This window comes from Trachinotus anak, unplaced genomic scaffold (genome assembly GCF_046630095.1).
Source record: "Trachinotus anak isolate AG129_WGS33_773 ecotype Australia unplaced genomic scaffold, CSIRO_AGI_Tana_v1 ptg000021l, whole genome shotgun sequence".
Taxonomy (NCBI): Eukaryota; Metazoa; Chordata; class Actinopteri; order Carangiformes; family Carangidae; genus Trachinotus; species Trachinotus anak.
In genome coordinates, this window is record NW_027273872.1 from 29,142,060 (window position 1) to 29,163,964 (window position 21,905).

The following is a 21,905-nucleotide window of genomic DNA, read 5'->3' on the forward strand; positions in this document are numbered from 1 at the left end:
TCTAGGGGCTCCCTTCACTGTGTGTGTGTGTGTGTGAACACTGAGTACAGATACTGACTCAGGTGTTCAGCTCCATCTTCCTCAGGGCTGAACATTGACACTCAGCAGCAGACATGTTCCTGGAGGTGGAGTTCATCACCACCTAGGTGAATCAGGACCACACCTTTTCTCAGGTGTAGGCTCTAGACACACACCCGCACCATCAAGCTGAAGACAGCTGGGGACCTTCACTGACTGACAACTGACGAGTTGGTCTAACAGCATCATGTTGTCAGGTCTGAGCACCTTCATGTGTATCTCAGTGGAGTCATCTCCTGCAGAAAAGCAGTTTCACTCCTTGGGTCTGATGAACATCTCAGGTTGACACTGACATAAATATGACAGTGATACACCTGAGGACCTGCAGACAAACAAACCTGCATCACAGAGCTGCAGCTCCCTCAGCCCTGAAGGTCCCTCACTGTCTTCCATTGTCTTCCCTCATGTGGCAGAGCAGAGAATAACAGGAGAACAGTGACATCACCACTGGCAAAGTTTTCATTGTTTTATTCATCTGTCAGTTTGTAAGATATAAATTACTTTAAAAATGTGAGCAGATGCACCTACAACAAACATGGCAGCATGGAAACACAGGAGTTATAGAAAACGTAGTCTGTGTTTACTGAAGCCATCTCAGCCGTGTCCACGTTTCCCAGAATCCTCTTCTGCCTCTCACACCATCTGTTTTCCCCGTCACAGAACAGGGCCTTTTCATTGGTTAAAAAAGTTAAATGGGCATCATCATGGTGTCGGTTCCCTCTCTTGTGGTGCCCAGTCCACATCAGTGCAGCGTAGGGGCGACTCACAGCAACCATGGCCCAGGTACTGAAGGGGATAGGGGGTGGACTAAGGCGTCTGGCGGTGCATTCGCACCTCCTCCTTGTTCTCCTCCTCTCCTCTTGTCCGAGCTCACATTTCGTTTGCCATGTCGTCATGCTCGCCAGCCGACAGGTCGCCATTGGCACTGATTGTGGTGCTGTTATCTTGGTAACCAGGAGGCATGAAGGCGAGGCAGTAGGGGTAGAACTTATGACAGGCGGCTCTGTAAGCCTCTGCAGCCTTCTGCTGACCCTCACCCAGCTGTCCGTCACGCAGAGCCTCAAGCACCTCAGTACAGATCTGCAGCGCGCACGCACACGCACACGCACACGCACACGCACACGCACAGTTTATTTATTGTTCTCTGTTACAGCGATTAGACATTTAATTCAGATTCTGCTCATCGGCTCTAAAACAAACTTCACTCGCACTAGTTTCAGTTTCAGTAACAGGACGTGGCTACAGGTGCGGCAGGTGACACAGGTACACCAACCACCAATCAAACCAACAGAAGAAGAAGAAACTCCTCCACTGCTGCTCTGTCTGGACTCTGCATGGTGAGACATCTTGTCTTTGTGTGTCAGAACCATTCACCATCAGGGACCTGAGCAGGTTAGTGCTACACCTGACAACAGGACAACACCTGAGGCAGACAATATCTGACGAGGACTACACCTGAGGAGGATAATACCTGAGGAGGACAAAACCTGAGAAGGACTACACCTGAGTAGGACAACACCTGAGGAGGATAATACTTGAAGTGGACAACACCTAAGGAGGATAACACCTGAAAGGACCACACCTGAGAAGGAGAATACCTGTGGAGGAAAACACCTGAGGAGGATAACACCTGAGAGGACAACACCTGAGAGGACAACACCTGAGAGGACAACACCTGAGGAAGACAACACCTGTCCACAGTGTATGAATCAAGAGTGTTTGGGGTTTGACGTGTTGTGGTGGTGTCCCTCTCCCTCACAGGCTGCGCCCTCCTCGGTGAGAATCTCGTCACAGCTGGAGAAGTGACAATTAAACATCATCTGTTGTGTTAACAGTGAGACAGGAAATGAGCTACACCTGATAAAATTAAATATTAAAATATGCAGGGTCAGGGTTTTAAATATGTTTTTTTCTGTGTGAACTGTTCTGACCCCGCCCCTCAAAGAGTCGAAGCCAAAACTCAACGAGAACCAGAACTGATGAGCAGAATCGGAATCCAAACGATCACCAAACCTAATCTGATGGTGCATCACCATGGTAACCATGGTAACCTATGCAGCATAGCTAACCTGCTTCAGAGAATCAGATTTGATGACCACTCAGACACATAATCATCAGAAAGACTCTGACATTATTTCATCTATATCACATGTTCTACATTTGCAGATAACAACTCCTGCACTTATTTAGATCCTGAGCTTTTTATTCTGTGCTGTTTTAGCTGATTATGTTCTCACTTCACCTTGTTGAACATCACTGTTTAATGTCACTACCAGGTGATAACCAGCTTCATGATACAGGTTATCCAGGACACCAATGTTCACCTCCAGAAGAGTCGGACTGAGCTGGACCTGCTTCACGACACAGGCCCCAGGTGTGTGATCACCAACCTGGATGCTTCTCCCGGACAATGACTCATCCAGGGACGTAGCTATCTCACAGGCCATCTTATTAGAGGAAGTCTCCAGATAGACCATCATCTTCGCAGCTGGGAACACACAAGAGACACTCAGACTAATGATGAGCTATTTCAACACAAAACCCACAATTGTGTAAATCTGATGGTAACTGTACGTGTTGGTCTCATGTCTGGCTTTGTGTACCTGCTGTATGCTAACATTAAAGGAGATTCTACCTCATATGTTACTTTTGGCTTATTGCACATTTTTCTTCTTCCTGGTTAAAAGCAATAGATGGGTACAGTGATTCAGGCGCATTATCCTAGTAGCTGCTGATCCTGGAGACTAACCACATCTCTGTTTCTGGAGAATCGGGATCCAGATATACCACTACTTATCATTACTATTTACCACTGTTATCTATCATTATTATTGATAACCCAATTACCTATACAGCTGTTCCTAGTCTCTCTCTCTTTTCTCCTTTCTCTTCCCCCCACCCCCTCTTTCTCCACTTAAACCCAACCGGTCGAGGCAGACGGCCGCCCACCCTGAGCCTGGTTCTGTTGGAGGTTTCTTCCTGTTAAAAGGGAGTTTTTCCTCCCCCTGTCACCAAGCGGTGATGACAAACCACATTCATTACAAGGGAGGTCTGTCAGAAGAGAGAACCAGGACCTGGACCAGGATCTGGGTGGGGGACTGAGTCAGGTCACACCTGATGTTTCTCATGTTGTACAGACCAGGACCTGGAGAAAAAGACAACCTGGTCTGAGAAGGAGATCTGGTCCTCAAACATGACTCCAGGTTTCTCTGGACCTTTGCTGGGGTCAGAGATGAAGAGGAGATGATGATGTTAATATGATGATGAAGAGACTGATGATGATGATGAGTACATTCTTTAGTACTGATCCCTTGTGGGGAGGGGGTGGGATATGACACACTGAGGCACTACTCAGTGAGACAGGATTCAAACCAAGATTTCTTTGGATTCAATTTCTTGAGGAAATTATCTGGGTACCACACTGCTCAGCTGCCTGGGGAGAGCCCATGTAAGGGTGCTGAGAAGGAGGCTCCAATCAACGAACCTTGTCTTCAAGAGGAGGAACAGTGGACCAACTGTTTACCCTGGCTAGCTGACTTTAAGGGGTCATGATAGTTTGATGTGGTTCTGCTGTCCTTGTCAGACTGAGACCTGCAGCATGCATAGGGGCGGTTTGCAACTAAGCATGAAGCAGTTGGAATGAGGGTCAGCGCCTCCAAGTCTGAGGCCTGGTTCTCTGCTGGAATACCTTGGACTGCTCTCCTTTTCAGGTTGGGATGGAGTTTCTGCCCCAAGTGAAGCAGTTTAAGTATCTTGGGGTCTTGTTCACCAGTGAGAATGAGAATGGAGCAGGACACAGACAGGTGGATTAGTGCCGCGTCACCAATAAGGAGGACGTTGTACTGGACTGCTGTGGTGAAGAGGGAGCTGAGCTGGAAGGCAAAGCTCTTGATTTAACCAGTCGATCTTTGTTCTGTCCTTCTCTTATGGTCATGAGCTCTGGGTAGTGACCGAAAGAATGAATAGTGGATACTGCAGCTGAAAGAAGTTACCCTTAGAGATGGGAGCCCTGACATCCAGAAGGAGCTCAGAGTAGATCTGCCTACTCCTTCATGTCAAAAGGAGCCAGTTGACATGGTTCAGGCATCTGGTTAAGATGCCTCCTGGGCACCTTCCAGTGGAGGTTTTCCAGTCATATCCAACAGGTAGGAGGCCTCAGGGTGGACCTAGAACGCACTGGAGAGATTATATATCTAATCTGGCCTGGGAACCCCCTGGAAGACCGCAGGAGGAGCTGGAATATGTTGCTTGGGAGAGGGACATCTGGACTACTTTGCTTTACCTGCTGCTACTGAGACCCAACCTCAAATAAGCAGAGGAAAATGGATGGATGGGTGGATCACCTCATAAAAGGTCTTTAAATGACAGCTCCTCCTTCTCCTTTAATACAAACTGAATCTATGAACAAGCAAATATTGTTTTACCACTGGACACAAGACACCTCCTCTGCACTGAGAAGTTTATTCACAGCTTTTGTCAAATGGAGGCTTCAAGTTTCTACATCATAGATGAGTCAGTTTCATTCTAGACCCTGACTGGCTTCAAACTCTGCAGGTAGGTCCCGTTGTTAGACTGAGGTTTAAAATGAATGTGAAATCAAACTGCTCAGAGAGGAGGGTGTGTATGCTGCATACCAGCCAGTCGGTGGGGGATGGAGTTGGAGTGTTGGCTGAGGTAGTTCTTGTTGAAGCTCTGAGGGTTACTCTCCCCAAACAATCTGGAGATCTCCTGCTTCAAGACCATCCTCACTGCCTCCGCCAGGTCCACACCATCACTCACTGCACACAGCAGAAACAGAACAAGTGAAGCTTTAAAAACTCAAACAGAGGCTGATAAACCTGCTGGAGGACGCCTACAGACTTATTAGTCAAAATCAGATGGACACTTGTGAAACAAGCAGCTTCACACTTCAATCACACAAGTAGAAGGTGTTTCATGATTCACAGTTACAGGTAGAACACCTGTCACTCTGAAGCTTCTCCTCAGTAACATGCAGCAGACGTCACCATGAAACATCAGTGTAGCTCATGTTCACCTCCTTTGAAGAAGCGCACTAGACACTGGTGCAGCCATGGGTTGGAGGGCTCTATGGCTACAGCTCTCTTTATTGACTGCAGCATCAAGAGGTACTTCTCTGGAGGAATGAGGGGGAACAAATACAACATTAGTTTGAATAAGGCTGCAAACATAATGTCTACCCATGAGCTACTGATATGAGAGGCAGTAAGTTGTACTACTGGCAGGATCTGTCTCACCTTTTCTGAAGTAGATCTCAAAGGCCAGGAGATGAGTCTCTATCTTGTTGCGCACCAGGTTCTTTAGAGGGATCAAAAACTTCACCGCCTCTTCAAGGGGACTCTCCGGCTGGTAAGAGAAGTTAACCATGTCCCATTAGCCATCTGTAATAAATGTACCAACCAGGCCAGATACTTAACCTTCTGTTGCGCTGATGTCAGAATCTGTTGAACTTTGTTGATGGCTGCTCTGCCTCCACCAATCACACATCACCACACATCACATTCACATGGAGGCTCCATTCACAGAGTCAAGTATCTGTCACTGTGAACCTCAGATCATTCATATTTGACTGACAATAAATTTTACATAAATACATACAGTTTGCCATAGTCTGACATGATTACTGCATTAGACTGAAGGTAACTACTGCTCTGTTTAGCAGAACTATGGGTCAAAGGTCATATCTGATCACCTGAGTCACTTTAAATATCTGTGATTAACTTCTGGTGATCTAAACTACTGTTCAAGACCATGAAATTGATTTTAGTACAGCTGAGCAGTGGACTTCATGTCCTCTCTGACCTGTGTTCAGAGGTTATCAGAGGAACATTTAAGACAACACTGTGAGCTCTTTGTCCACGAGACAGTTCTGACAGGCAGTAGGAGAAGAATCTGCTCAACTGTTCCTTTACTGACAAGTTTCCACATACTGATCCATTCCTGACGTGAACTCTCACTTCACGATCCTCCTCACCTCGGGAACATGCTTCAACATTAAGGTTTTTTTGATATTAATCAGCCAATCTTAATTGATAATAACTAATCATTCATTTAAATCAGCCATTGGCTCCAAGCTGTCTTTATTATATCAGCCTTTAAAAAGATCAGCTTCTATGGGGGAGGTGAGCCCACCTTGGCCAGTTTTTCTGGTATTAGCTCCTCCTTAGGCCCTCCTATCTCCTCATCATCATCCTCCTTCTTCTTCTTCTGGTTCTTTAGCTGCTTCTCCTTCTCTGCGTTCTTCTTCTCCTCCTCGAGCTGTGCCTTCTTCTGGGCTCGTCGCTGCTTGTTGCGAAGTTTCTTCAGCTCCTTGTCTGTCAGATTCTCTACAGAGAGAAAAACGGTGAATGGTATCTTCACTTCTAACAGTAGTTAGTGATGTTTTTACAATACTGTCACCAAACTGGTTATGTTTCTACAGTACTGTCACAAACCGGTTCTATTTCTACAGTACTGTCACCAAACCGGCTCTATTTCTACAGTACTGTCACCAAACCGGTTCTGTTTCTGCAGTACTGTCACAAACTAGTTCTGTTTCTACAGTACTGTCACAAGACCGGTTCTGTTTTTACAGTACTGTCATGAGCTGGTTCTGTTTCTACAGTACTGTCACAAACTGGTTCTATTTCTACAGTACTGTCACCGAACCAGTTCTATTTCTACAGTACTGTCACCGAACCAGTTCTGTTTCTACAGTACTGTCACTGAACCAGTTCTGTTACTACAGTACTGTCACAAACCGGTTCTGTTTCTACAGTACTGTCACCAAACCGGTTCTGTTTTTACAGTACTGTCCCAAACCGGTTCTGTTTCGACAGTACTGTCACTGAACCGGTTCTGTTACTACGGTACTGTCACAAACCGGTTCTGTTTCTACAGTACTGTCACCAAACCAGATCTGTTTTCACAGTACTGTCACCTAATTGGTTCTGTTTCTACAGTATTGTCACCAAACTGGTTCTGTTTTTGCAGTACTGTCACCAAACTGGTTCTGTTTTTACAGTATTGTCACCAAACTGCTTACAACTGGTCTGCTCCTTGAACTGTATGAATGAAGCTGAACCTGATCCACCACAGAATACAGAGTTTCTGAAATGTCAGTAAAACATAGTTTTTATAGTTTAATGTTTTATGTTGAAGGGTTTGTCTGCGGCAGGTTCATAGGTCTGTCCCCGTATGTGGTTTGAGGCCTGTCCCTGTACCTGGATGAGCACAGGTCAGTGTAACACCTGGCTGATCTGAATCTAAAGAAGACCATCACCAGCTGTTCTGAGCATAACTGGAACATTTAATGTATCGTTTGGCTGAAAACCAAACAATACATTAAATGTGACACACACAGACACACACACAGTCTGACCAGTGTCTGTGTGGCTCTCCTTGTTGTCGTCAGTCAGAGGTTTGTCGTGCAGGGCCAAGTAGATCTGGATCGCTGTTCGTGCTGCTTTGTAGTAGAAGGGATGCTGCCGCAGGACATCCTCCAGCTTCAGCAGGTCCACATAGGAATGCAGCGTCATCTTTCTCATGCAGTAGGTGTGGAAGTCAAACTGGTCATCTGTGATCTCCACAAAATGCTGATGAAGAGAAGGAAGAGGAGAGAAAGGAGTGAGAGGAAGGACTCTGTATTGAGATCTGCATGGGTTAGAAGAATTAATGGTAAAAAAAAAGGTAAAAAAAACACTTCTAAGGCTCTGAGTGTTCCCAGGAGAACACTGGAACCAGGACTCTTTTAGAGCCGATGTTCAGACTAACTGAGGGACCAGTAAGAAGGAGCTGGGTCAGGGAGGGGGTCCCTGTAACAGAGCTTCAGAGTCCTCTGCAGAGGTGGAGAACCTGCTGGAAGGACGAACATCTCAGCAGGACTCCATCAGTCAGGTTTTCATGGTGAGAGACTGGACAGAGACACTGAGTGAAAGACATGAGACAGTCCGGAGTCTGGAGTTTGGATACTGGATTCAGGGTCTGAGGACTAATTTTATCAATTTAAAATCACATCTACAACACAAAGTGACAGAGTCCGAATAGACACACACACACACACACACACACACACACACACACGTGTATATATACACACACACAGCTGTAGACACACACACACACACACACACACACACACACACACACACACACACACACTCGTACTTCTATCTTTGTGAAGGACACTCATTGACATAATGCATTCCCTAGCCCCTTACCGTAACCTTAACCATCACAACTGAATGCCTAACCCTAACGCTAACCTAAATCTAATTCTAACCATAACATAAAATACTTTTTTTGGTCCTTACTATGTAGCAAGTACATGTACACACATTTATACACACACACACAGCTGTGGACACACACACACACACGCACACGCACACGCACACACACACACACACAGCTGTAGACACTCACCCTCTCGATCTCATGGCACTTCTTCAGGGCTTCTCCAAAGCTGTTCATAGCCTTGTAGGCCAAAGCACATTCTGTCTGGAACCACATACACTGCATCTCATTCAGGTTCTCCACTGCAGACGTCCCCTCCTGAAATACACACACCCACCCACACACACCCACACCCACACACACACACACACAGTCACGTTGGGTCCAGTGTGTTTTCATGCAGTCTGACACACTGGTACATTACCTCATATTTTTACATTCTCATCGAACCGAACAGTTAGAGCCCATACCACATAGACTGACAGGCCCTGAGTGGCAAGTCCCTGGTTCAACTCCTGGCCGGCTGGACCATCTGCTGCATGTCTTTCTGCTACTCTGTCCCTGTACTTCCCGTCTGTCTCCACTTCATCTAATAAAGGCTGAAAAAAATCTGCTGATTTCAACCTGTGAACATCAGGCTCAGCCACATGATGTCACTGATGAGCAGGAGGTTTGTTTGAGGATTTTCAGTCAGGTTTTAGAGTCTATCATAGCACAGAAACAGCTCTGGTTAAGGTTACCAATGATGTCCTCATAGCCTCAGACAATGGACTTGTCTCTATAGTTGATCTACTGTCTCTCCTAGATCTTAGTGCTGCATTTGACACCATCGATAATAAGATTTTATTATACAGAGACCACAGAGACTACGGCATATGGTTGGCATTAAAGGAACTGCACTAAACTGGTTTATGTCATATTTGTCAGATAGATTCCAGTTTGTTCATGTTAATAATGACTCTTCAATCAACACTAAAGTCAGTCATGGAGTTCCACAAGGTTCTGTGCTAGGACCGATACTTTTCACTCTATATATGCTTCCTCTAGGAAATATTATTAGGAAGCACTAGATAAATTTCCATTGTTATACAGATGACACCTAGCTGTACTTATCCATGAAGCCAGGTGGGACTAACCAGGTAGCCAAGCTTCAGGTCTGTCTTAAGGACATAAAAACCTGGATGACCGGTCATTTTTTACTCTTAAATTCAGACAAAACTGAAGTTATTGTACTTTGCCCAAAACACCTCAGAGATACACTATGTGATACTATACTGACTCTGTATGACATCAACTTGGCCTCCAGACAGAAAGCTTTGTGTCATTTTTGACCAGGACTTATCCTTTACTTCACATATGAATCAAGTCTCTGGGACAGCCTTCTTCCACCTGCACAACATTGCAAAAATCAGACCCATCCTGTGTCGAGAGGATACTGAGAAGCTAGTTCATGCATTCGTTACCTCAAGACTGGACTACTGTAATTCTTTACTGTCAGGATGTCCCAAAAATTCAGTAAAAAGCCTCCAATTGATCCAAAATGCTGCAGCACAAGTAGTGACAGGAACTAGGACACTAGATCACATCTCTCCTGTGTTAGCATCTCTGCATTGGCTCCCCGTAAAAAAATCCAGAATAGAATTTAAAATCCTTCTCCTCACCTACAAAGCCATAAATGGTCAGGCACCATCGTACCTTAAAGAGCTTAGAGTTCCCTATTTTCCCAATAGGACACTTCGCTCTCTAAATGCAGGTCTACTTGTGGTTCCCAGGTTTCTAAGAGCAGAATGGGGGCAGAGCCTTAAGCTATCAGGCTCCTCTCCTCTGGAACCAGCTCCCAGTGTGGGTTCAGGAGGCAGACACCCTCTCTACATTTAAGATCAGGCTTAAACCTGTCCTCTTCAATAAAGCTTATAGTTAGAGCTGGCTCGGGTAGAGCTAGACTGCTGGGGGATTCCCGTGATGCATTGGGCTCTCTCTTTCTCTCTCTCTCAATACTTTATGCCAATAACGTTTTTTTTTCTCTCCCCCGTAGTTTGTGCTTCTCCTCTCTCTCCCTCTCTCTGTCCTCATTCTGCGGGTTTCTGTGTTTCTGGAGCAGCAGGATCCAGATTTACCACATCTCATCATTACTATTAACCACTGTTATCATGTCATTATTATTGATAACACAATTACCTATCCAGCTGTTCCTAGTCTCTCTCTCTTTTCTCCTTTCTCCTCCCCTCACCCCCTCTTTCTCCACTTAAACCCAACCGGTCGAGGCAGAGGGCCGCCCACCCTGAGCCCGGTTCTGTTGGAGGTTTCTTCCTGTTAAAAGGGAGTTTTTCCTCCCCCTGTCACCAAGCGCTTGTTCTTTGTGGGAACTGTTGGATTTTTCTCTCTAACAAAGTAAGGTCTCGGCCTTACCCTGTAAAGTGCCTTGAGATAATGTATATTATGATTTGGCGCTATACAAATAAAATTGAATTGAATTGAATTGAATTGAATTGAATTGAATTGAATTGAATTGAATTGAGAGGAGCCATTCACTAAACTCAACGTTTAGTTCATGTCACGGTTTCTGGTTTGGTTTGTTTCAGGGCGTTAACAAGTGTTTGACTCAACAAAGTTCTATCTGAGAACATGAGGAACATTCACACTTCTTCACTGTCAGATCTTAATTAAAAGAACAGGTTTTATAGTTCGTGCTAAGCAAAATTGTTAATTTGGTCTAAAGCAGTCACATGCTAGACTGACATCATCACCATAAACCAATCACTGCTGCAGACTCTCTCCTGTCAACAGACTGATGTCTTTGTGAGTGGTTCATCATACTGCAAGTTTGCTGCTACCATAAACCACACACATGACAGAGACCATCACACAATCACCATCAAATCCACGACTTGTTGTCATGGTAACAGTAAGTCTGAGACCATGCTAGTTGATCAGACTGGATCAGACTGACTGACAGCTGCAGCCCTCACTTCATCCCTGTTACTGAGTTTCAATGAGTTATTAGTACCACAATTACTTTATCTGAAGTTTTTTAAAAAGTTTTTTCAAATGAACATCACACACACGTGCTGAACAGTGAACCAAACAGTTTCAACCTGAACTCAAGAGGAAACAGAGCTAGAGGTCCAGTGTTTGAAAATCTAACACATTATTAGACTTACTCATTAGGGACTGAAGAGCTTTTAGTGCTGGTTCATCATGTATGAGGACAGAAATGAAAAGGACAAGTTTGATGTGAAGGTGGAAACATCTGGATGAAGGTTCCAGTGAATGGGACACACACAAACTGAAGAGAGTGTGTGTGCTGTCAATACTAAAATCACACACATCGGCCTCTCACCCGTGTGAATTTGGAGCACATCTCCTCTGCTTCTTTGATGAGGCCAGCCTTCAGCATGTACTTGGCACACTTGGAGTTGATGAAGCGGTCAGCGGTGTCCAGGGCCTGAGCCTCGTCCATCCATCGAGCAGCTTCCTTCATGTTTCCTGCGTGCTGCATGTGAGAGGACAGGGACGGGGTCAACACCTCAAACAGAGAGTGAATGCACGTCTCCATGTGGTGTGGAATTCATACTAAACCTTGTAGATCTTGGCCTTGATGAGGAAGAGTTCAATTAGTGTGGGCGTGCTGTCAATGGCCGTATTGATGTAGTCCAGAGCGAGGCCGGGCTGGCAGACGAAGTCAAAGTGCTGTGCCAGAAAATACTGCACCCACAACAGGGTGGTGGGGGGCTCCTCCCTCCCATTATCTGAACACATTTAACACAGGTCACAGTGACATGTACAACATGAATCCTCCCCTCATCTGTGACTCAGGAGTTTGGAGCAGCACTCACCGTTTTTACTAAACATTCGACAGCTTTTTAAACAGGTTTCATATCCAACCACTAACTCTTCAATGACTCTGACCTGCAGGAGAACACAACCAGTTAAACTGCTGCTGGAGTTAAGACCAGGACCAGACCAGGACTCATCATCCTGCTCACCTTTTCTATGTCAGTATAGAGGGACTTGAGGGTGGTGAAGACGGGGGGGCAGCCTTTACTGAAGTTCATCCTCAGGTAACTGTCCAGACATTCACGAAACTTCTCCCCTGGCCAGCACAACACAGAGTACAGCTGAAGTAAAGTGAGGTGGTTTGATCCAGTTAGAATAAAACACACCCATTCACTGCGACTTCACTGGGCCCAGTATAAAACATCAGACAGCTTTAATCAGCTATCGTCAGTTCAAGCCCAAACTTCACACAAGAGTCAGAACAATGACTGTGTTGTTGTCACAAAGTCCTGACAGCTCGTTATACAGTTTCTGTGTGTATTTATACAGAACCCAGATCTGCGGTGTAATAAACAAAGTGTGTGAGAGAGTAATGTAGCTATGGTGGTGAAGCTAAATGTGAGCTCTGATATCACAGAGGCTTCCTGTGGAGGATCCTGCCTTCTAGGTGTGAATTCAATTTGAAGTCAGTTGGACTCACGGTGAGGCAGGGGCAGCCATTCAAACTTTTTGCTATGTCATTATAGCGCCACCATGAGGCCGATTGAGATCATATTTTCATGAAGCATTTACATATCATTTCTAGTCATGTATTTGGCTCGTTCCAGCTCACTGGTCATTGAGCACAGGCTTAAGATGACAGGTATTGATTAAAGGCCACACCCACTTTCATCAATCAATGTGGGACTTCAGATTTTGGTTAATACTCACCCCCAGAACACGTTCACCAAATTCAGTGAAGTTCTGACACCAGGTTTAGAGGTTGACTCCCTCTCACAACCTGAAGACATCTACCAGGATCTATGATGATTTAACAAATCCTTAATGACTTGTGGCCAATTTTATCTAAGCCCCGCCTTTTGTGAAGATATTTTGGTTGATGGCAGCTGTGTTGTATTAGTTAAATCCTGGAGAAACTGATGAGTAACTGCTGTTTTTAGATTTAATGTGATTTAAAATTGAATTATGGTTCAGTGTTTATGTCCCTTTGGATAAATGTAACATTTTAAAATCAAAAACATCAAATGTTTGATATGAGAGTCACTGCTGGTCATCTGATGATGAAGATGATGATGATGATGTCACCTCGGGGCGCGGATGTTGTGACCAGCAGTTTTCATAGTCTTATGATGTTTTTATTGACGAGAAGATTCATGAAGAAAATAAAGTAAATTAGTTGGAGGTTAATCAGGTCAGAGGTCACCGCTATGGTTCAGCTTCCACATTTTCAACCTTGGACATAGAAGTTTGACACAAGAATATTAACCCAGGTTTTTCAGCTGTATGTCATTGACTGTAGTGCAGTGGTGTAAAGACATGTTCACTGAGGAAGCTCCGACTGCTGATGAAGACCACGAGGAAGACTGTGCAGCTGTAGGTTGTTTTACCTGTGAGGAAATTCAGAGGCAGCCGTCTGGGAACCAGACCTTTAGGAAACTTCACCCAGGAGTCCTCGTAAATCTTCTGACGCTCTTCTATACTGGCTGCGCACGTGCGCGCGCACACACACACACACACACGCACACGCACGCACGCACACACACACACACACACACACACACACACACACACACACAGTGTGAGGAGAAAACAGATGATCCCTCTGTAGTCCTGTAGGACTTTGAACAACCAGCACCAGAACTGAGTGATGAGTGGGTTGTTGGTGTTTTGGTGGAAACTGGATCCTGGACTCAGATCTCAGAACCCGGCCAGTTTCTGGACCAGAGTCCAAAGGTTTCATCAACAAACCAAATACAAATGTGCAGCAGGAACAGAATAAAGTTTAAACTGTAAATTAATTATTTCATTAATACAATAGTGATATAATTAAATTATCATCAAAAATGATGTTTAAAGTGTTTGAAGTATTTATCTAAATATCAATACGATTGATTCTATCTGGATTTATCTATATCTCAATACAATTGATTACATCTGTATTTATCTGCAGTGCTGTGTATTTAGCTAACTAAGTATTTGCCTCCCTACAGATACGTATTTTTTTGCACATTTGTCACACTTAACCACATTTTTTGGAAAGCTGAGTGCAATTTCACTAGCCCCACCCATGCCTGATTACTGTCAGACCTGTAGAATCAAGAAATCACTTAAATAGAACCTGTCTGACAACGTGAAGTAGGCTAAAAGAGCTCAAAAAGCAATACACCATGCCCCGATCTAAAGAAATTCAAGAACAGATGAGAAATAAAGTCATTGACATCTATCAGTCTGGAAAGGGTTACAAAGCCATTTCTAGGGCTTTGGGACTCCAGCGAACCACAGTGAGAGCCATAATCCACAAATGGAGAAAACATGGGACAGTGGTGAACCTTCCCAGGAGTGGCCGGCCTACCAAAATTACATCAAGAGCGCACCGACGACTCATCCAGGAGGTCACAAAAGAACCCAGAGCAACATCTAAAGCACTGCAGGCCTCACTTGCCTCAGTTAAGGTCAGTGTTCATGATTCAACAATAAGAAAGAGACTGGGCAAAAATGGCATCCATGGGAGAGTTCCAAGGCGAAAATCCCCGGCTGACCAAAAAGAACACAAAGGCCTGTCTCACATTTGCCAAAAAAACATCTTGATGATCCCCACGATTTTTGGGAAAATATTCTGTGGACTGACGAGATAAAAGTGGAACTTTTTGGAGGTGTGCGTCCCGTTACATCTGGCATAAAACTAACACAGCATTTCAGAAAAGGAACATCATACCGACAGTCAAACATGGTGGTGGTAGTGTGATGGTCTGGGGCTGCTTTGCTGCTTCAGGACCTGGATGACTTGCCGTAATTGATGGAACCATGAATTCTGCTCTCTACCAGAAAATCCTGAAGGAGAATGTCCAGCCATCAGTTCGTGACCTTAAGCTCAAGCGCACCTGGGTTATGCAGTAGGACAATGATCCGATGCACACCAGCAAGTCTACCTCTGAATGGCTCAAAAAAAACAAAATGAAGGTTTTGGAGTGGCCTAGTCAAAGTCCGGACTTAAATCCAATTGAGATGCTGTGGCATGACCTCAAACAGGCCGTTCATGCTCGAAAACCCTCCAATGTGGCTGAATTAAAACAATTCTGCAAAGAAGAGTTGGCCAAAATTCCTCCACAGCGATGTGAAAGACTCATTGCCAGTTATCGCAAATGGTTTGCGGTTTAGGGGGTAATTACTTTTTCACATAGGGCCAGGTTGGTTTGGATAGCTTTTTTCCCTTAATAAATGAAAACATTATTTAAAATCTGCATTTTGTATTTACTCAGGTTATCTTTGTCTGATACTAAAATTTGTTTGATGATCTGAAACATGTAAGTGTGACAAAAAAGCAAAAACAGAAGAAATCTGTAAGGGGGCAAATACTTTTTCACAGCACTGTATGTATCAATACAATTAATTCTATCTGTATTTATCTTTATATCAATACGATTGATTCTATCTGTATTTATCTATGTATCAATATGATGCATTATATCTGTATTTATCTATGTAGGAGCCATATTTAAGTGGGCATGATTTGTTGGTGTTTGTGTGTTTATTTTTGTGTTTAAGTGTGCACCCCCCACAGGTGGTGAGGGCACTATAAGTAGGCACAGGGCATGGGAAAGAGGGGGGGACAGCAACACAGTCATCGACCTCAGCCTTGGCCTCAGTTTGAATTACTTCTATCAGATGTAATTTATACTTCACAATATTGACAATAGAAGGCTGTGAGTAGGACAACTGCACCCCTCAAATAACAATGGCAAAAACTAGGAAGTGAGGGAGTTAGTGGAAAAACTCAGACCATGGATCTTTTGCCATGTATTTATTTCTATATCAATACGATTGATTATATCTGTATTTATCTACATATCAATATGATTGATTATATCTGTATTTATCTACATATCAATATGATTGATGATGTAACTATGTGCTATGTGATTTAAACCTGCAGGTGTTCATGTTTTATTCTGTTATCATATGATGTGAGCTTTAATAAAATATAAAATACAGTGGGATTATGACTGAAACAGTATTTGACTGATGTGATCATATTAACTGTTAATTAACCATAATTAATCACTCTCTGTCTCTGGCTGCAGATTTGTGATGTGTTGGGTTCACATTGTGCTGCTCTGCATTATCCACACAACATCATAATTTCTGTCCATGTCCCAAACAGCTGAAGACCTGCAGCTTTTCACTGTGTGTGTGTGTGTGTGTGTGCGCAAAGGTCAGCTGATCAATCATCAGCTCACTTCAGTTCTTCAGTCACTTCTGATGTTTTCACATCACTGATGATGAACCAGGTCTAAAGATGTTAGAGTAAAACCAGGGCAGAGCTGTGAGTCATGAATTGTATAAAAAAACAATTAATGATGTAGAGTATTTAAAATATATCAACAGAAAACAGTCAGTGAAACTGTAGAGGAAGCTAAGAGCTGTGGTCTGAGGAGAGACCTCACCTGGATTTAAGGCCTTTTCCAGACCCTGGTAGTAGGCCCAGTTCTCAGGGTTTCTCTCCTGGAGTCTCCTGTAGACCTCCAAAGCCTCCTCTGGTCTCTCCAGCCTCAGCAGCAGCTCTCCTACACACACACACACACACACACACACACACACACACACACACACACACACACACACACACACACACACACACACACACACACACACACACCCATAACTTCAGATGTTCTAGATGTACTGAATGTTGTAGATGTTCTGAATGTTCTGATTGCTCTGGATGTTCTGGATGGTGTGAATGTTCTGGATGCTCTGAATGTTCTCAGCGTTTGCGATGTTCTGTTCAGACAGAGCTGATGGAACACTCTTCAGATCTCCACACACACTGACTGAGCAGTGTCTCTGTTGGACAGCAGCAGCTCACCTCTCGTCTCCTCCACAGCCAGTTTGTCACAGATCTGTTTCTCATAGTTATTCAGGTGATCCAGAGCCTCCTTGTGCAGACTGGCCTCCCTCAGAACCTGGTTCTGATACAGCAACAGTTCACTGTACTCATAGTCCACCTTGTCTGGAGATGTCTGCACACACACAGACACACACACAGAACAGAGAGTTATGAAATAAAGTGTAATAGAGCAGGCTGCTGTGGACACGTAACGAGTTAGTGACACTGGCTGACTTATTGGCCCTGTTCAGTCCTGTTCAGACCTGGTATTAACATCAATCTCAGGTGATCCAGTCACAAGTGGACAGTTCTAAGTTCAGATGTGAACACACCAAAGACACATTCAGGACACATTTGAGATCTGATCACTCAGACCTTACAGATCTCTCTCACTCTCTCTCTCATGCACACACACAGAAGGACACTGACAACTGACTCATCAGTCTCAACACCAAATACCTGTGTGATCAGATTTAAGAGGATGCATGTTAATACCAGGTCTGAACAAGGTCTGTGTTACCTGTACGAGGTGTGAGTCATTGTGTTACGTGCAGGAGGTGTGAGCCTTGACTATGGATCAGTACCTCACACGAGAGAGCAGTGAGACAGACCCACAGAGAGCAGTGAGATAGACAGTGAGACACACAGTGAGACAGACCCACAGAGAGCAGTGAGACAGACTGACAGAGAGCAGTGAGAGAGATTCACAGAGTGCAGAGAGACAGACAGTGACAGAGAGCAGAGAGACAGACCCATAGTAAGCAGAGAGACAGACCCAAAGTGAGCAGTGAGACAGACCCGGTGAGCAGTGAGACAGACCATCAGAGAGCAGTGAGACAGACTCATAGTAAGGAGAGACAGACCCAAAATGAGCAGAGACAGACCCACAGAGAGCAGTGAGACAGACCCACAGTGAACAGTGAGACAGACCCACAGAGAGCAGTGAGACAGACAGTGAATCAGACCCACAGAAAGCAGTGAGACAGACAGTATACAAAACAGACAGTGAGACAGACTGAGCAGTTAGACATACAGATCCACAGTGAGCAGTGAGACAGACAGATCCACAGTGAGCAGTAAGACAGATAGTGAGCAGTGAGACAGACAGTGAGAGAGACAGTGAACAGTTGCTCTATCGTCTTCACCTGTTGCGTCTTGCGGAACTCCTCGACGATCTTGGCAGCCATCTCAAAGTCCTCTAACAGGTGATAGGCCACAGCGTATCCAATCCAGGAGGCACGCTGGGCTGGACGGAGCTGCAGGAGCTGGTACCGAGTCTCCTGGAGAGAGACAACCATCACAACACATGGCTGTCAGCAATTACTGATGTTTTATTATCTATTTGTCAGTCTCCGTCTTCACCCTCTCACCATGAGGTCTGACCCAGACAGTCATACACCCCCACCCCTCCACCCATTCTGAATACTGCCTCTCCTCTCTCTGTGTGACCCTCACCCTGTATCCCTCCAGGTCCCTCATCTGGATCTGGAGCAGGGAGAGGTCTCTGAGGATCTGCAGGTTGTCCCTGTCCCACTTCAGAGCATTACGGTAACACTTTATGGCCTCATCATACTTCTTGTCCGAGCGCTGTAGCAGGCCGTACACATGCCAGCCTGGGAGGGTACATGAGTTCAGGAAGAAACACAACACAACACACACACACACACACACTTTCCAGGAGAGATGAAGGAGTGATGGCATGATAAGGGACAGATGGAGAGATGAAGCAGTGATGAAGGAGAGATGATGGAGTGATGGTGTGATAAGGCACACATGGAGAGATGAAGGAGAGATGAAGGAGTGATGAAAGAGAGATGAAGGAGAGATGGAGAGATGAAGGAGTGATGAAGGAGGGATGTAGGAGTGATGGAGTGATGAAGGACAGATGAATGACAGATGGAAAGATGAGGAAGTGATGAAAGAGAGATGAAAGGATGAAGGAGTGATGGAGTGATGAAGGAGTGATAAAGGATACAGACATGGCTCCTGAGGTCGTTGCGCAGGCCTCGTCTCACCAGCTCATAGGCCTCCTCCTTCTTACCCAGACAATTGAGGGTTAACCCCTTCATGGCCAGTGTCTCTGCAAAGAGGGGAGTGAGAGTTACTGATGGTGGCTTTAGCTACAAACCAAGTCTAAACATCTTATCTGAAGGAATCACCTCTGTCCTGAAACAACAGTCACTATGTTCACATGAACCAGATTACAGTTTTTGTCCTTATTCCAAACAGACAATATTTCCACTGAGTTGTTTACATGGCTAATTAAAATTATTATTAATATAAGATAATATCCCTGCAGACTGTGATTATTATTTTTATTATTTATTATTTTATTATTATTATTGTGTGCACAGTCTCTACTCCAGACTTCAAACTCAGAGCTGACCATAAACAGGTGAGAGGCTGTGTGTCACAAACTGACTCCAACCGAAAAACTCAAACTAAATGTCAACACTTGTCCACAGAATGCTCCTAAAACATGGATCACAGCCAGACTTGTATCACAGTCAGACCTGGGTCACAATCAGTTCTCCAGTTCATTCCCAAAGATTGTAACATGAGGACACCCAGGTCCTTATGGACAGCTGTAGACACACACACACACACATACACACACACATACACACAGACAGACAGACAGACAGACAGACAGACAGACACACACACACACACACACACACACACAAGACCGATAGACACACAAACTCAGACAGACACACACACACAGACTAACAGACACACACACAAACACACACAGGCAGACACACACACACACACACACACACACACACACACACACACACACACACACACACACAGAAATACAGACAGACACACACACAGACTCCTGCCAAAGTACTCAAAACCACCTCTGTGTGATTAACTTCACACGTACAGTGGCCCTGAGAGCTCAACACTTCCAGAGGACACTAAAAAGTCATGAACTCACTATTGTTCAGTAACTTCAGAGTCACAAAGCATTAAACAACCAGTTTAGTCACAGTATTTGGCCTTCAGGGCCACCATACATCGCTCAACTACAGCAGCAACAACATGACAGTGGAGCCTGAGTCTCTGGACCAGTTTTATGTGAGGAAGCTGGTCAAGCAGCTGAACTCTTACCTCCATGCTCCGCAAACTTTGGGTTTCCCAGGATCTGTTTGCAGAACTTCAGGCCGTTCCTGTACTGCTTGTGCTCATAGCATCTCTGCAACAGAAGACAGAGCAGATCTGACACAGAGCGTCTGCAGCCATGTCTGTCCTTTATTCTCAGAGTTGGGTTACAAGACATCACTGAAGGTGTGCTGACTACAAACACTGCTCCAATGACCTCCACAGAAAACTGTCCATAAACGGCACACACAGGGAGGAGTGTGGCACTGACATAATGAAGGAGACAGCACCAGAGAAGAGCCTGTTAGGGCTGTTGAGGAGATGTAATCAACCACAGTATACTTTGAATTAGTCTTAAACATTTGACTGTCACGGTGTTTGTGTATTTGATGTTTAACGAATTTAAACGGGGCTTTTATAAACTGCTTTCAGACCATGTTGTGAAGAACCAGTTAGTTAACCGTTAGATTAGTGAAATGAATAACTACTGTGGTGGGATATACGTGACACATTAATTTAACTGACAGAGCAGCCGAGCTCTACCTGTTACCTGACTGTCCACCTGAGTTGTGTGTAGCTGTCATGTGTCACAGAGACTGGATGTGCTGTCAGGCCACAGATCAGGTAGGACGACACATGACAGTTTATCAAACAACTCCTGTTTTCTTCATAGCCTCGTCACCTGTGCTCATTAATTACACAGACATGATAATCACTGTGTGTTTGGTGTACTGAATATTTTCGATTAACTCATGAGCTACTTTCTCTGACTGACACAACTTGCTGTTTAGCTGACAAACTAGCATTAGCTCAGAAGCTAACGTTATCTCACGCATGTAGCCTACCAAAATCCTCTTAAAGAGCGCATTCTCCTTAGGCGGCAGAGTGATTGTGGGCATTGTGCTGGTTTCCTATGCCTCTGTCGGTTCACACATGGATGATATCCTCCTGGAGTCAGAGATCCCGGGCTGTTTCAGGCTCTTCAGGCTCCTCTCTCTCACGTGTTAAAGCCGAGGTCCCCTCTCGAGCAAAATGGCTGCTGTGTTTCGCCACCGGATCGGGCTGCTCTGAGACTGCGTGTCAGGGACTAAATCATATTTTTACAAGAATAACATGCCACAGTGTTTTATCAACGATACACCAAATAAAATAACACAACCTGTTTTATGTTAACATGTAGCGTGTCAGAGCGCTGCTGTGTCCACTGGTTGTATCGGTCTTGATCGCTCCTAACCAAAGTCCATTTACATTTCTATAAATTTAACCCTGCTTTGCTTTTCGGCAAATTATGGCACTTAGTGGAGTATGAGATATTTTATTAATTATTGGAAAATAAGTTGGTAAAACGGATGACTAACCAAGCAGCACTATACTTCGCAAAACCCTTTTTTTAAAGGTGGGATTCAATTCTTAATAAGGATACTGTGGTGTAGTCAGCCGTCAGTCACGTTATGGGGACATGAGATGGATAGAATTGTTTTAACAACAGACCGGATTTAAGAGTCCCTCATTGGGATTTAAAATGTTCTTACTACATGTGCTAATACGTGTGTATGTCTGCCGACAAGGTCTGGGTACGAACCGTCACGAACATACA

The 21,905-nt window shown here is 44.6% G+C and overlaps 1 protein-coding gene across 5 annotated transcripts; it reads right to left on the bottom strand.

Annotated features, from left to right (window-relative positions):
- Window positions 1–530: 530 nt before the first annotated feature.
- On the bottom strand, window positions 531–21,878 carry LOC139606440 (N-alpha-acetyltransferase 15, NatA auxiliary subunit-like). 5 transcript variants are annotated; one of them, XM_071458638.1, is made up of 21 exons: window positions 21,732–21,878; window positions 21,154–21,375; window positions 20,318–20,402; window positions 19,170–19,274; window positions 18,650–18,807; window positions 18,340–18,474; window positions 17,174–17,327; window positions 16,752–16,871; window positions 13,695–13,790; window positions 12,297–12,403; window positions 12,147–12,219; window positions 11,890–12,059; window positions 11,651–11,803; window positions 8,500–8,628; window positions 7,457–7,670; window positions 6,229–6,422; window positions 5,334–5,442; window positions 5,114–5,212; window positions 4,713–4,856; window positions 2,403–2,566; window positions 531–1,158 (listed from the first exon to the last, which is right to left on the bottom strand). In XM_071458638.1, the coding sequence occupies exons 2-21, from the start codon at window positions 21,205–21,207 to the stop codon at window positions 949–951; spliced, it is 2,673 nt and encodes an 890-aa protein (XP_071314739.1). In that variant the 5' UTR covers window positions 21,208–21,375; window positions 21,732–21,878; the 3' UTR covers window positions 531–948. The 5 variants fall into 5 exon arrangements, 4 of the variants coding, with proteins under 4 accessions (XP_071314739.1, XP_071314741.1, XP_071314738.1 ...); XR_011684622.1 differs by lacking the exon at window positions 21,732–21,878 and having other exon boundaries at window positions 2,469–2,566; window positions 5,334–5,477; window positions 21,154–21,509; XM_071458640.1 differs by lacking the exon at window positions 21,732–21,878 and having other exon boundaries at window positions 2,321–2,566; window positions 21,154–21,509.
- Between the last annotated feature and the right edge of the window lie 27 nt (window positions 21,879–21,905).